Genomic DNA, 15344 nt, shown 5'->3' on the forward strand with positions numbered 1-15344 from the left:
GGAAAATGCGCAGAGAATGTTTTTTTTTGTTTTATTATATACGGCCCGTATATAGTTATACGAGCCGTATACCAGTGTATACGATTCATAAAAAGTATACGGCTCAATGGATTTATTTCTGAGGTTTTTGATGTTTACCAAATGTATACGGGCCGTATAATTGTATACGGGCCATATAGATTGATGTTTTTCAATTATCACGTTTTTTCCCGTAAAAGCACCATCATTTTAGGGTTTCTAAACTCTTCATCAACTTTAAACAACGTTGATCGGAACACGCCGCTTAAATCGGAGCACAAGTAGAGTAACGTTACCGATCAGTCCGTTGATCAAGTAACTAGCAGAAGAACCCGACACAAACAAGTTCTCCACAGTTTGTTATTCAGATCTCTGTTCGATCATCTTTCCAAACTACAACACACGATAACTTTAAACTTTATAGTGTGTGATTTGACCAGGAAATGATTGGAGGTGATTGCTACTTTTAATAAGCTGTCATAGTTGTCAAATTCGATTTCAACAAATCTTTTCCTTTTCCTTCAATTTGTAGAACATTCTCCGTAACATGAAGACGTGTCGGGTTCTTCTACTAGTGGTATTTTAATGAAGTATTGAAGATTGAATGTGCAAACCCAACCGTTTTTTACTACGGAAACGGTGGCTATGCGAAATACAAACCGCAATCTTTTGTGACTATGGGAAACACAAGTTTTCTTTTTGAGCTTGATGGATGTCCGTTATCTCAGTTGAGGCGGGCATTGTTTAAATCTGAATATAAGTAGATGTTACGTGTAACTTCATTAAACCAAGAACAAAGCCTATTTCGAAACACATATGTTCGTATCAGCGTTGTTTATCACCCTGTGTGAGCATTGGAAACCCGACAAACAGTCTTGACAACTGTGACAACTTATCTATCTGTGTGTGTCACATCCATCCTGTTATAGCAATCGATATGATTAATTTTACAGATTTTTTTTTTCTAATTAGCGGACGAAGCAAATAGACCGTTGTTATTGTGTCTATCTCGGTTGTTCAGTACTTTCGTGATAATAAAACAAGCAGACATTGATTTTGCCAAGATTGAAGGAAAGAATCTGGCCATAAGCGTTGTGGATTCTCAGCGTTATTCGAATGTAAGTGGATCGGGTTCTGCTAGTTATTCGGAATGTTTCGAATCATCACAGAAGACGTGTCGGGTTCAACTCTCCTATATCAACATACTCTACTCCAGACGCTTAGTTGTTACGAATGACAACTTGAGGGGTCTAGTTAACTTTCAGATTCAGATTCAATTCAGGAAGCGGATGATTGGAGCGCAGGAATCAATGCAAAACCCTCACCCTCAAAATCAACCAGAAACCAAAGGAAAAAGGGCAGATAATGGCTGATGGTTCTTCGTTGAGGAAACCAAACGTAGACGGAAATGATAGGTCTGGTAACCGGAAGAGAAAAAACCCTAGTGCATATTCAATCTTCATTGCTTCATTAAAATTACAACACACGATAGAATGCTTGGAACTCACCTGATAACAAATAATCAGTTCAAACTTTCAACAATCGACATCTGGTCCTTGTTTTTCCATGTCAATATGTCACTTTGTGTGTTGACGAAGCTGACAAACACATTGGTATTTTCTCAAAATGTGCAAACTTGAAGAATCTCACATTAAAGGAGTTTGCAACAACGGGATCAGATGGTTTGAGTATCTTTCATCCTCGTTTGGCTAATCTCACACAATGATGAACAAATGATGTCAGATAATACTTCATTTGTCGAGAAACCATACTGTCAAGAGACTAACATCTTTTAATACTTCATTGCGTATGTGCTTGTGCTATAGAAATCGGTGATGAATTTGTGTATCTAAATCAGGTTCTCTGCCTTAGATCGGTCATTCCTTGTGATACATGAACGTTGTATTCTTGTCTTTCAGAAGAGTTTGTATTGAACCAAGAATACTTATACTCTTCTAGCATAACCCGACACGTCTTCTATCATGTGACGGACACAGGTGCAAGAGAATGGCGAGTTATTTTCAGTTATTTCTGTTGATCCACAAATTCCATTGTTTAAATCAGAATCAGGTTCTCAAAACAAGGATCGTTCTAATAGATTAAAGAGAATAAACCAATTTTTACCATTTTTTACCCATAGTATACGGGCCGTATAACAATATACGACCCGTATACATCGTTCGTATACATTGTATACGATCGGTAAAAAATTTTTTACCGAGAGTATACGGCCGTATAAACCGTATACGGCCCGTATACATATGGTAAAAACCTCTATAATCTTTATATAGTGTGTGATTTGACCGATTGTATTAAGTTATCTCTGTTGAATTTGATTTCAACAAATCTTTTCCTTTTCCTTCAATTTCTAGAACATTCTCTGTAACATGAAGAGAAACCAATTGTATTTTTTTAGTTGCTTCTCTTGTTAAGTTTCTGAACCAACCGAAATCCACAAATTCCAACAGTTACTTCGTTTTTACCGTCCGGTTTCCAAACTCTTTCACTCAAAGTTAATATTCACTGTGGTGGATGCAAGCATAAAGTTAGAAAAATACTCAAGAAGATTGAAGAGTACACAACTGAAGGTTCAGTGCACGAAAAGTTTCTTACGAACGATATGTATCAGGAAGCTCAGTATCAACAACTTGTGAGTGGGAATATGGCTATGAAGAATAGTATGGATAAACAATCACCGGTACGGATTTTGGTGTTTTGGTAGGTTGAAAGAGGTGAATGGTCCTTGTTTTTCCATGTGCTTGTGCTGTAGGAACCGGTGATGAACTTGTGCTGTAGAAACCGGTGATGAACTTGTGCTGTAGAAACCGGTGATGAACTTGTGCTGTAGAAACCGGTGATGAACTTGTGCTGTAGAAACCGGTGATGAACTTGTGCTGTAGAAACAGGTGATGAACTTGTGCTGTAGAAACCGGTGATGAACTTGTGCTGTAGAAACCGGTGATGAACTTGTGCTGTAGAAACCGGTGATGAACTTGTGCTGTAGAAACCGGTGATGAACTTGTGCTGTAGAAACCGGTGATGAACTTGTGTTGTAGAAACCGGTGATGAACTTGTAAAATGCTTGTAAAATTGCATCAACTCTCCTATATCAACATCCTCTTCTCCAGACGCTTAGTTGTTATGAATGACAACTTGAGGGGTCTAGTTAATCTATTACAAGCTACAACACACGATAACTTTACACTTTATATAGTGTGTGATTTGACCGGTTGTATTCAGTTATTTCAGTTGATCCACAAATTCCAACAAATATTTCACTCCAGTAGCTGAAACCAAACGTAGACGGAGATGATAGCTCTTTCACTCATCACAGAAGACGTGTCGGGTTCTTCTGGTAACCGGAAGAGAAAAAACGGCAGTGATTCGGAATGTTTCGAATCATCACGGAAGACGTGTCGGGTTCTTCTGCTAGTGGTATGAGTAACGTTACCGATCAGTCCGTTGATCAAGTAACTAGCAGAAGTTGATCCACAAATTCCAACAAATATTTCACTCCAGTAGCTGAAACTAAACGTAGACGGAGATGATAGGCCTGGTAACCGGAAGAGAAAAAACGGCATGATTCGGAATGTTTCGAATCATCACTGAAGACGTGTTGGGTTCTTCTGCTAGTGATTCGGAATGTTTCGAATCATCACAGAAGACGTGTCGGGTTCTTGCAACTTAAATCCACAATCAACGTATACAGATGCGAGAGAATGGCGAGTTATTTTCAGTTATTTATGTTTACCATTTTTTACCCATAGTATACGGGCCGTATAACAATATACGACCCGTATACAATCGTTGTATACATAGTATACGAGCGGTAAAAATATTTTTTACCAGTCGTATACGGCCGTATAAACGGTATACGACCCGTATACGCATGGTAAAAAATTTTGAAAATTCAGGTTTACCTTGTTAGTTTCTCACACATTAATAAACATCTGCTTCCTAAATCTGAATCAGAATGTTAACTCTTTCCTTTTCATGAGGTAAAACCGGTTTCAACATCGAGGGTTGTATCGGAATCAGGCGTTGGAAGGATTGTAGTAGTAGGACATTCGACCGAGTAATCAATTGTATTTTTTTTAGTTGATTCTCTTGTTAAATTTTTCTGATCCAACCGAAATCCACAAATTCAAGTCAAGGATCGTTCTAACAGATTAATGAGAATAAACCCTCGTTTCTTCATCTTCATCTTCAAAAACAATGATGAACAGATGATGTTGGGAATTAAACGCATGTACGTGACAAAACAAGGATCGTTCTAATAGATTAAAGAGAATAAAGCAACCGAAGAGGCAGCAAGGACAGATAATACTTCATTTGTCGAGAAACCATATTGTCAATAAACTACCATCTTTTACTCATAAACCCTTGAATCCCAACGCTTCGCTAAAAGAGCCTGTATTAGAAACCATCCTATGCCTTTTACCAACCGAAGAGGCAGCAAGGACAAATAATACTTAATTTGTCGAGAAACCATATTGTCAGAATGTTAACTCTTTCACTCATAAACATCTGCTTCCTGAATCTGAATCAGAATGTTAACTGTTTCACTCATCAACATCTGCTTCCTGAATCTGAATCAGAATGTTAACTCTTTCACTCATCAACATCGAGGGTTGTATCGGAATCAGGCGTTGGAAGGATTGTAGTAGTAGGACATTGGTACCACTGTGAAAGAGCCTGTATTAGAAACCATCCTATGTCTTTTACCAACCGAAGAGGCAGCAAGGACAGATAATACTTCATTTGTCGAGAAACCATATTGTCAAGAAACTAACATCTTTTACTCATAAACCCTTGAATCCCAACGCTTCTCTAAAAGAGCCTGTATTAGACACCATCCTATGTCTTTTACCAACCGAAGAGGCAGCAATGACAGATAATACTTCATTTGTCGAGAAACCATATTGTCAAGAAACTAACATCTTTTAATACTTCATTTGTAACCGTAAGGATGATGCAAATTTGTACGTAAAGATCTCTACACAAACTCTTCTACATCTTTTAACCAATTGTCCATCACTTAAGACCTTGAAAGATTTGTTGAAATCGAAGAACAGAGTAACTAGCAGAAGACGTGTAAGGTTCTTCCAACAAACTGTGTATGTGCTTGTGCTGTAGAAACCGGTGATGAATTTGTGTATCTACATCAGGTTCTCTGCCTTAGATCGGTCATTCCTTGTGATATATGAACGTTGTATTCTTGTCTTTCAGAAGAGTTGGTATTGAACCAAGAATACTTCAAAATTCTAAACCCTACTTGGAAACAAACCAACAAAATCTTCTACATCTTTTAACCAATTGTCCATCACTTAAGACCTTGAAATATTCACGAACCATAAATGGACTCAGACTCATACTACTCACCCTCCCCTGAGGAAAAGTTTTCCCGACGACTCAAGACAAAGCAGTTGGTTTGGGTTCATATCACCCTGTGTAATCATTGCATTACATCCCCGTTGAAAACAAGTGATTAAAACGCTTCTCCTTACAACTCTCATCAAATGTCTCACCCTTCCTTTTTATTACAGTCATACGACACGTTTTTTTTTGTTTTTCAGTCTTTGTTACTTGTTAAAGTTTTATTTTTTTCTACTTTTAGAAAGCTTTGACCACCTAACGATTGTAAAATGTATCGTGTGATTGACACCTTAAATCCATTAAATACTTTGGGTAAAATCTAATTTCTTTTCATACGGGCCGTATAACTGTATATGGCCCGTATAAATTATTCGTATCCATTGTATACGACCAGGAAAATTATTTACACATGGTGTATACGGGCCGTATACAGTTATACGGCCGTATGGAATGAAAAAAAACTGACAAAGTCTGAAGGCACAGACTTTGTTAGTTTTATTTTATTATATACGGGCCATATAACTGTATACGGCCCGTATACACCATGTGTAAATAAGATTTTAGCATGTATTAATATTAGGACCCTAAAAAAATCAATATATTACAAGGAGAGAGAGAGAGAAGTCAGAGGGGAAAGAGGAGAGGGGGCTCACCATTTGGCTCGTCTCCATCGTCGTGGAGGAGCCGGAGGAGACGCGACGGAGCTAAGGGGGCCGGTGTGGGACAACCCGGGACGTGGGCGACGGACCGGGGACGTACCCCATACCCTTTGGTCTTAGCGACAAGAACTAACTTGATTAAGTTCAAAAACTAGGATTCATATATATTTTTTAATTTATTTTTGTAAAATGTTTATTTAGGATACTAGAAACTGACTTAAATAGAAATTGTTTTTGTTACCTAAAAAAGTTAATTTATTTAAACGTGTATTTTCAAAAAAAAAAAAATCATTTGTAGTAATTTTTATTAAAAATAAAAATTAAAACAAAAAACAACAATTATAATTATATTATAAGCTGTTATGAATAGTGATCGTCTCCTAAGGCCATGTGTAGTCATAAAGTCTTTTCAGGGGCGTTATGCGACATGTGGTATGCCACGTCACCCCAGGGCTTTATGGAGCGTTATGCAATTTGAGGCCGTAGTCATAAAGCCCCTGTGTAATCATTACTCATTTTTTAATTTTTATTTTTTTAATTCATTTGTAAGTTTTTTAAAAATAAAATTCATTTCATTAAATAAAAAAAAGTACAATAAAATAAAAAAAAACATTAAACTAGAAAAAAAAACATTAAACTAGAATAAAAAAAATTACACAATCAAAGGTTATATTTTTTTTCAATCCGTTCCTTTTGTGCCAACGCCATTTTCAAAGTTTTTCCCGTTAAGTGGTCATGCGGTTTCGAGTAGAACTCAAAGTCGTGAGCCCATGATCGGGGGTCTAGTGGGAACCGGCGACACGGGGCGAGTAGGATTACCACTTTGGTTTGGGTCCGCACTTGATCGGGGAGGAATGAAGCCACGGTTGAATGGATGCATTGTATAAAATATCAAGATTTGTAAAAAAAAATGGAAGAGATGAGAATGTTTGAGTGTTTGTGGTAAAAAAAATAGGAGAGGAGGTAATGATTTAAAGGAAAGTTTGAAAAAAAAATTGATTTTTTTTTTATTAAAATGACCGTTTACAACGGTCAAAAATTCAATTCATCTATTCAAAACGCCGTTATTATTATAGCGCTTTCAAAATCTTTTTGGGCATAGCGCCCTTGGTTTTGGTGTGCACGGCGCCATCTCGGCGCTATGGGGCTAGGTCGCGCCCCACTACGTATGCTCTAATGTGTACTGTTGGAAGAATTTGCCTTTTTCATTTTCTGTTTTTATTTGTTTTTTTTTTTTCAATATTTCTTTTAGCACTCTATTTTATTACAGCTGCGGTTTTTTATATTCCTTTTTTAGTATTTTAGTTTTAAATCTCTTTTTTAGTTATTTTTAAGGTTTTTTTTAACGTTTAACTTGTAGGTTTCTCTTTTGTTAACCCTATATCTTTTTGTCAACACTATAACCGGTACCAATCAAATTTCCCTCTTGTCCTGACAGTGATACATCTAGTTATTCTGAAGAAAAAAAAACTAACTTGACAAACAAAAACAAAATATAATGATTTAAAATATAAATATTTCTTTAAAAAAAATAAAAAAGACTGATTTGATTGATGTGTCCAGTTGAAACTTGAAAGGAAGACTCCTTGATTTGATATAAGAGATAAAGATTATAAAAGAGTGATTCTATACACACCCATGTAATCCTATTTTCACATCCGTACGAGTCATATAATTTTATATGACCCGTATAAAATGTTTTTACACAGAAATAAATGCAATGAAATCTTTTTTTTTGTTTTACATGTATACGGCCCGTATACACCATATGAGAATAAGATTTTAGCATGTGTGATTATTAACTCCCTTATAAAATTCAAATTTCCCAGTTTAATTAATGAAATGATAAATACACATACAACCTATCAACTTTCATATGTTTTTATCCATACCAATTACCCGTTATTTATCCATTATATGAAACATTAATACTAAAAGAACCCATTAAATTTCATCTTGTGTAAACAAAAATTACAAAATGATCTCAACTTTAATAAGAAAAAAGTATATTAAATAAAAAAAAACCTGCAAGAGGTACACCCTTCAAATCCTGGTCAAATCACACAAGTTTATACCCCTTTGTCTCTCTCCACATCATATATTCAGTGTGCTTTGCAAGCTTTCTCAAACCTTTCTAAAAATAGGAAAAAAAAAAAACATTTCTCTTTGTTACAAAACATGTCAAGAAATGATAATTTTCAAATACTGCAGATCAAGGTCTCCATTAATTTTCATTCTTTTCTTCATGAATATTTATAAAGATATGTGTTTGTTGCTACTACTTCCAGTTTATTAATATTAGTTACCTTTTTTTTCTTGCTTAAACAGACTCTTTCACTCAAAGTTAATATTCACTGTGATGGATGCAAGCACAAAATTAGAAAAATACTTAAGAAGATTGAAGGTAAATGGACCCTTATTCTTTAACTTCATTAAAAATTGATTATTTATTTATTTATCTATTTATTTATTTATATTAGAGAAACCAGACATTCTGATAGCTCATTGCTCATGATGATATTTTTTAATTTATTTAATTTGACTATTTTTATTTTATATTTTGACTATTTTTTTTAAATGTTATGATGGCTCATTGCTCGTGATGATATTTTTTTATTTTTTATTTTGACTTTTTATGTATATATATTTTGACTGTTTTTTTTTTTCTTAAAAGTTAGGATACTTCAGTGTCATTGATGATAGTGTAAAAGTAACATAAAAATTAGAGTTAAATCCCATTTTAGTCCCTGTGGTTTGGGTCATTTTGCCAGTTTAGTCCAAAGGTTTCATTTTAAACATGTGGGTCCAAAAAGGTTTCACAGTTGCCATTTTAGTCCACTAGGTTAACTTCATCCGTTTTTTCTGTTAACGAGAAGGCCAATTCGGTCATTTTATATGGCTGAATTGCCCTTTTAGTTAACAGAATTACATACAAAATGACCAAATTGGCCTTCTCGTTAACAGAAAAAACGGATGAAGTTAACCCAGTGGACTAAAATGACAACTGTAAAACCTTTTTGGACCCACAGGTTAAAAATGAAACCTTTGGACTAAACTGGCAAAATGGCCCAAACCACAGGGACTAAAATGGCATTTAACTCTAAAAATTATATGATCATGTTCAAAAACTATTCTTTAGACAGAAAGTTCAAAAGATATTATTGTGTCTGATTACTAGGATGAGAACTTGATACCCGTCGGTACCAGTACCGTACCTTACCGATCATTTCCGGTACCAGTACCAGCACCCATTTTTCAGAACCGGTACTGGTTGTATTTTGGTTGATTTACCGGTAAATACTGGTACCATGCTCATCCATAGTCCATACTGATTACTGAGTTGGGATTATGAGTGCAGGAGTTTACTCTGTAGATATAGATTCGGAACAACAAAAAGTCAACGTTTCTGGAAACGTTGACTCGAACACCTTAATCAAGAAGCTGATAAAATCAGGTAAGTATGCAGAGGTTTGGCCATCTAGTGACCAAGAAGACTCTACTTGCCTAAATGATGGAAGCTACCAAAACCCGGTTCAAAACCGGATAACAAACCCGAATGGTCTGAAAAGTCAACCTTTGTTGACTCTTAATTATCCTAGAAACCTTGAAGAGGAGATGGCTTTTCAAAGGTATTTGAACCAAAGGATGGATATGGAGAATAATCTAATTGGAGCGAATGGGTCGGGTTTTATTGACCTAGAAGGAAGTCAACTTGGCGGACCCTTTAACGGCGGATTACAAACTTACCATGATGATCAAGCGAGAATGCCCGTGTATGATCAAGGATATCCATCACCGACGATGATGAACATGCACGCTAGTATGGGAAATGCAATTGTGCATTATAACATGTAACATGCATCAACACATGTTACTAGTTACTACTAAACATATAACATGTAATGTGTAATATGACTAGCTTAAGTTGAACTTTGTAGTGTTACGCGTAAGTTGTTTTATCAGAATCGTATTAGTGTTAATCGAGAGATGCTCGGATATGTCTAGACATTAGACGAGCATGATTTTGTTACTTGATTATCATGTTCTATTATTATATCTCTGTCCTTTTATAAACTCATTTAGTAACATTATTATTGTATTGATATTAGTTCACAACCAGCATAGAACATGAAATATGGTAATGGGAGTGTGCTCACCTGTACATGTCCAAATTTGGGGTGTTAATCGGTTCGGTTTACGGTTATTTTGGTTTACTCGGTTTTTAAAATTTGTACCCGAGTTAATTACTGTTTTCGTCCATTTGGTTTATCAAAAATCACTATTTCAGTCCATTAGTTTAAAAATTGCGATTTCAGTCCCTGTGGTTTCTGGTTTCACTTTCGTAACCATTTCAATCCATTTATTCTGTTAGTACAGGGACTGAAATGGTTACGAGATGGACTGAAATTGTTACAAAAATGAAACCACAGGGACTGAAATCGCAATTTTTAAACTAATGGACTAAAATAGTGATTTTTGACAAACCACAAGGACGAAAACAATAATTAACTCTTTGTACCCCAAACCAAAAACCAAACCAAACCGAATTAGGAATATGCAAACTTGAACCAAACCAACTAATTAAATATTATTTTTTTATTTAATAATTAATTAAACTACTGGTTTATTCGGTTATCCGTATAAACCAAATAAAAAAATAGTGGAACCAAAAACCAAATTCACAATTCGGTTTCGGTTAAAAACCAAACCAAAAACCAAATTCGTAATTCTGATCGGTTTTTGCGGTTACAGTTACTGTTCGATTTACGGATTTTATTTGGTTTGGGTTTTTCCTTAACACCCCTAGTCCAAAAACCAAGTTAAAAGAGGGGTTCATAAATTGAAGTAGTAAGTAGAGGTGTACAAAACCCGGTTTGGGCCCAAATCGGTTCGGGTTGTAAACAGGTCCAGTTTTTTTTTACCTTGGGCCCAAACCAGTTCTGGTTGTAAAGCGAATTAGGGTTGAAAACCCAACCCACTCTAACCAATTCGGATCGGGTTCAAAACTGGTTTGGCCCAAAAAAATCGGTTTGTTGGAGTTCAAAACCTGTTGGGCCCAAACCAGTTTGGGGTGAAATCCGTTTGACACAAAAAAACACAAACCTGTACCAATTACCAAACCGTCGGGTCAGGACCGGGCCCAAATCAGTTTGGCCCATTCCGTTTATTTTGGGCTACCAAACCAGGCTCTAAACAGGTTCATTGGGCCCAAACCGGTTTTTTTGTACACCTCAGGGCTCAAGTATGCATCTAAAAAATGAAGCGTTTTATACTTTTCGGTCTCTTGGTTAACTACCTGTAACTATAATAGAAAATGTAACCGAAAAGCCAATATTTTTCAGGTCCTGATAACACTATGAGTGCCGAAAAAGTAAAGAATAGAACGTTAACGTTTCCGTGCTTTCCTCCGTCTAGACTCCGCCTTTTGCCATTTCTTTCTCGGTACCACTTTGCTCTTCGGTTTTAGCTTCAACTCAGGCGAATATTTGTAATTCGGGTCTCTCATACGCGCTTGTATATCCTTAAAAAACTCCATGTTCAATTTCTTCGGTCCACCCTTCCGAAGCTCCTCATATTCGGGCCCAGAAACAATATTTTCAAACGCGCCTATAAGTATATCCAAATCACTCATGACCTCCCACACGTTTATGTAACGCCCATCGGGTCCTTTTTTCAGCTTCTTTAACGCATTCTCAACCACAAGTTTTCTCGCCTGCTTTCCCGGTGATAACTCTTCTGGTTCCTGCTCCGACTTTAACAGCTCGGAGATGGTTCGATACTTCGGTTTTTCATCAAACTCGAATAATTTATCGAGATACGCGTCACTCTTTTCGTTAGGATAAGGCTCTGTTGGAATTTCGTCATCGTCGTCGCCTTCACTACCCGTCCATAGTGTCTTCTCGTCGTCACTGCCCGACCACACGCTTCTTAACTCATCACTGTCGTCGGCATCGATAAGATCCGAGTGTTCTTTCGCTTCTCGTTTAAGTTTCTTGATTTGTTCTTCGAGATTGTTTTTGTCGTTTTCTTTATCACTTTCGCCTTCGCTTCCTGTCCATAGACAATCATCCTCGTCATCGACTTCTTTCCCCCACGCTTCCCGAAATTTCTTGTCTCCGGGCTTTCCGCTGCCAAATAGATCATAATGAGGCTTTCTCCCTTTAGCATATGATCTAGATGCTGCAAAACCGATATCGAATCTAAAACCAGTTAATTAAATGAAACGAAAATCACCAAAATGACCGTCTTGACCAACGAGTTTGACAAAATACTTTTGAAATTTCCAATCAACCAGTGTTTGACAAGTGTCGCTTGGTGCAGCAGATCCGTTCTCCTGCGCCAGATGGAAATTTGATGCATTTTTGTCAATAGCGGCTATAGCGCTCGCTAAGCACGCTACATAGCGATGTGCTCATGTGGCACCATAGGGTGTTTAGTGACGTTTCTGTAAATTTTTATTTATTTTTTTATTTTTATTTTTTGATAAATATAAACAGCGATGCCCAAACGCCCATTAGAGTTTTTTTTTTTGGTTTCATAATTGAAAAAAGAAGCATATTTAGATGGCGTATTTTAGCTTTTTTTGATGAAATATACATGTATATATTTCTTAAATTTTCTATTGCTTTATCGCTAAACATGAAATAGCTGGCGCTTGCCGTTATTTACCAATAATCGCTATTGAAAACTATGATATGATGTGTCATGTCAAAATCTGTTGCACTGGCGCAGCAGGGTGTGCCACGTGCAGTGGCGAAGCTTGAGATTTCCGACCTGGGGGGGGGGGGGGGGGCGGAAGTCACCGGACCTAAAAATTTCTATAAAACCGGGGAGTCGAAAACGTATATACCCAAAAATTTATATACGAAAACTACATACTCTCCATTATCGAACGAAAAGTTCAGGGAGTCGGCCTCCCCTCCCGCCGCTTAAAAGCTTCGCCCCATGGCCACGTGTAAGCTTCTGGATGGCCACAACAATTTCTTAACTAAAAACAAGAAACGACAAATGATACAGTAAAAAGTAAAAAAGTCAAGACTATTTTATCAATCTCATCGGTCAAAACTCAAAACCCTCAATTTACCCTCTCTCACTCTACAAAATCATTCAAATATATCATTCAGGCATTTTCACAAACAGTTGGTGTGCGTAAGCCAACACAACAAAGTAACATAACATACAACAAAAAAAAACTAAAAGGGGTTTATGAACAAATGGCTTGAGAGGTTATTGATAGCAAAGAAACAAACTTTATAGATGAAATTGGTGGGTACTAACCTTGGGCAAATGACCCGTTTGCTGGGGTTATTGAGCTTATGAAGAAAAGGGATCCGGGTCGGGTATTAGGTGATCTGAAATATGGAGTTGGGTTCTGAAAATGGGTTTTGGTCAGTTTGAAGAGAGAAGGTAGCAGAGAAAAGCGTGGCGCCATGAGAAGAACAGATTCAAATCAAAACTGTGCTTCGTTAACTGGTCGCTAAAAATCATAACACGTATGTCTATGTGTTAACTATCTGATTCTGTACATACTACTTGTAACGCTATTTTAATAAAAATTACATCGAGTCAACAAAACGCTATTGTAACACTATTGTAACACTATTTTACATACTACTTGTAACACTATTTTAATAAAAATTACATCGAGTCAACCAATTAAAACAAAACGCTATTGTAGTTTTGCTAAAAAAACTAAAACGATTGCAAACTGTAATTTTGAACTGGGGGCAAAATTGTAAACCAATGACCGAGTGTCAGGCAGCACGAATAAAAATAACATCGATCCAACGAATTAAAACAAAAAACTACTATAGTTTTAGTAAACAAAAAAACTAAAACGATGGCAAGGCTGTAATTTTGAATTAGGGCCAAAATCGTAATTTGCCTGGCCAATGCGTAAGTGTCTGGTCCTTGTAGTATTCCCGCTCATCCCTTTTGTATATGTAGGTATAATATAGAAAGGATTTTGCAAAAAGGTGTTGTTTTCTTGACGCTACTAGATTTTTAAGTATATATTTAGTCGATATCAGTATTTACGTCTTTCGGTTACTTCTACATACTACTTGTAACACGATTTTAATAAAAATTACATCGACTCAACCAATTAAAACAAAACGCTACTGTAGTTTTGCTAAAAAAACTAAAACGATAGCAAACTGTAATTTTGAACCGAGGGCAAAATTGTAAACCAATGAGCAAGTGCATGAATAAAAATAATATCAAGCCAACGAATTAAAACAAAAGACTACTATAGTTTTGGTAAAAAAAAAAAAAAAAAAAACAAACTAAAACGATGACAAGACTGTAATTTTGAATTAGGGGCAAAATCGTATTTTGTCTGGGCCAATGCTTAAGTGTCAGGTCTGCCTGGGACTATTCTCGCTCATCCCTTTTGTATATGTAGGTATGGTACGGTACCGTTAAAAGTTTTGAACCGGTACCAAAATTAAACTAAATTCAAAATCAGATATTGTACCGCATGTACGGTGCCGGTATTTGTTACAAAATTTCACATCCATGCAGCTAACATACATACCATTTACCTGCTTCTAAATATACATCTTTGTATATCGTAGGACCTGAATCCTCAATCACATTTCCTACATATCTTAACATCCCTAGACCACATATTGGTTGTGATCACTATATAGTAGCATTCATTGGTTTTATGAAATAATAGTTTTACTTTTTAGGCCATTTTGTCAATTTAACGCTTATATCAAAGGAAAAAGAAGTTTTGTTTGTGACAGTTTTAAAGAAAATGTCTTAGAAGAGAAATGCTAGATCTGTTATCGAAAAAAGTGCATAGAGTTTTGTCTGACTACAATCGTTTGTAGAGTTTTGTCGAAGGGAAAGTTTAAAAGAAATAATTCACGCAGAGAATATTTTACGCTTTCACTATTCCCACAACCCTAAAATCTTATTTTCATCCCTATATGTATACGGCTGGTATAGAGTTATACGGGCCGTACAACTGATTGTTGCACAAAAAAAATGTTAAAAAATGTTTTTAGTCTATTTTTACGGGACGTATAACATTATACGACCCGTATAGGATGTTATACGACCCATATAATGTTATACGACTCAAACCTTATATAATGCTATACGACCCATATAGAATGTTATACAACCTATTATTTTCTCTATGTATACGAGCCGTATAACATTATACGAGCTGTATAACATTATACGACCCAATATTTTTCATGTCAAATTATTTTATGCGGGTCGTATAATGGTATACGACCTGTATACAAGATGTGAAATTAAGATTTTAAGGTGTGGATT

The 15344-nt window shown here is 36.1% G+C and overlaps 2 protein-coding genes across 2 annotated transcripts; one reads left to right on the plus strand and one right to left on the minus strand.

Annotated features, from left to right (window-relative positions):
• The first annotated feature begins 8158 nt into the window (after window positions 1-8158).
• Window positions 8159-10088, plus strand: LOC110891709. Its single transcript, XM_022139323.1, has 3 exons — window positions 8159-8270; window positions 8382-8457; window positions 9412-10088. Exons 1-3 carry the CDS (start codon window positions 8232-8234, stop codon window positions 9906-9908), a joined length of 612 nt encoding a protein of 203 aa, XP_021995015.1. The 5' UTR covers window positions 8159-8231; the 3' UTR covers window positions 9909-10088.
• A 1216-nt stretch (window positions 10089-11304) lies between these two features.
• On the minus strand, window positions 11305-13581 carry LOC110889440. The gene is made up of 2 exons (XM_022136967.2): window positions 13332-13581; window positions 11305-12233 (listed from the first exon to the last, which is right to left on the minus strand). The coding sequence occupies exons 1-2, from the start codon at window positions 13483-13485 to the stop codon at window positions 11440-11442; spliced, it is 948 nt and encodes a 315-aa protein (XP_021992659.1). The 5' UTR covers window positions 13486-13581; the 3' UTR covers window positions 11305-11439.
• Between the last annotated feature and the right edge of the window lie 1763 nt (window positions 13582-15344).

The sequence above is a fragment of the Helianthus annuus genome, chromosome 11 (genome assembly GCF_002127325.2).
Source record: "Helianthus annuus cultivar XRQ/B chromosome 11, HanXRQr2.0-SUNRISE, whole genome shotgun sequence".
Lineage (NCBI taxonomy): Eukaryota > Viridiplantae > Streptophyta > Magnoliopsida > Asterales > Asteraceae > Helianthus > Helianthus annuus.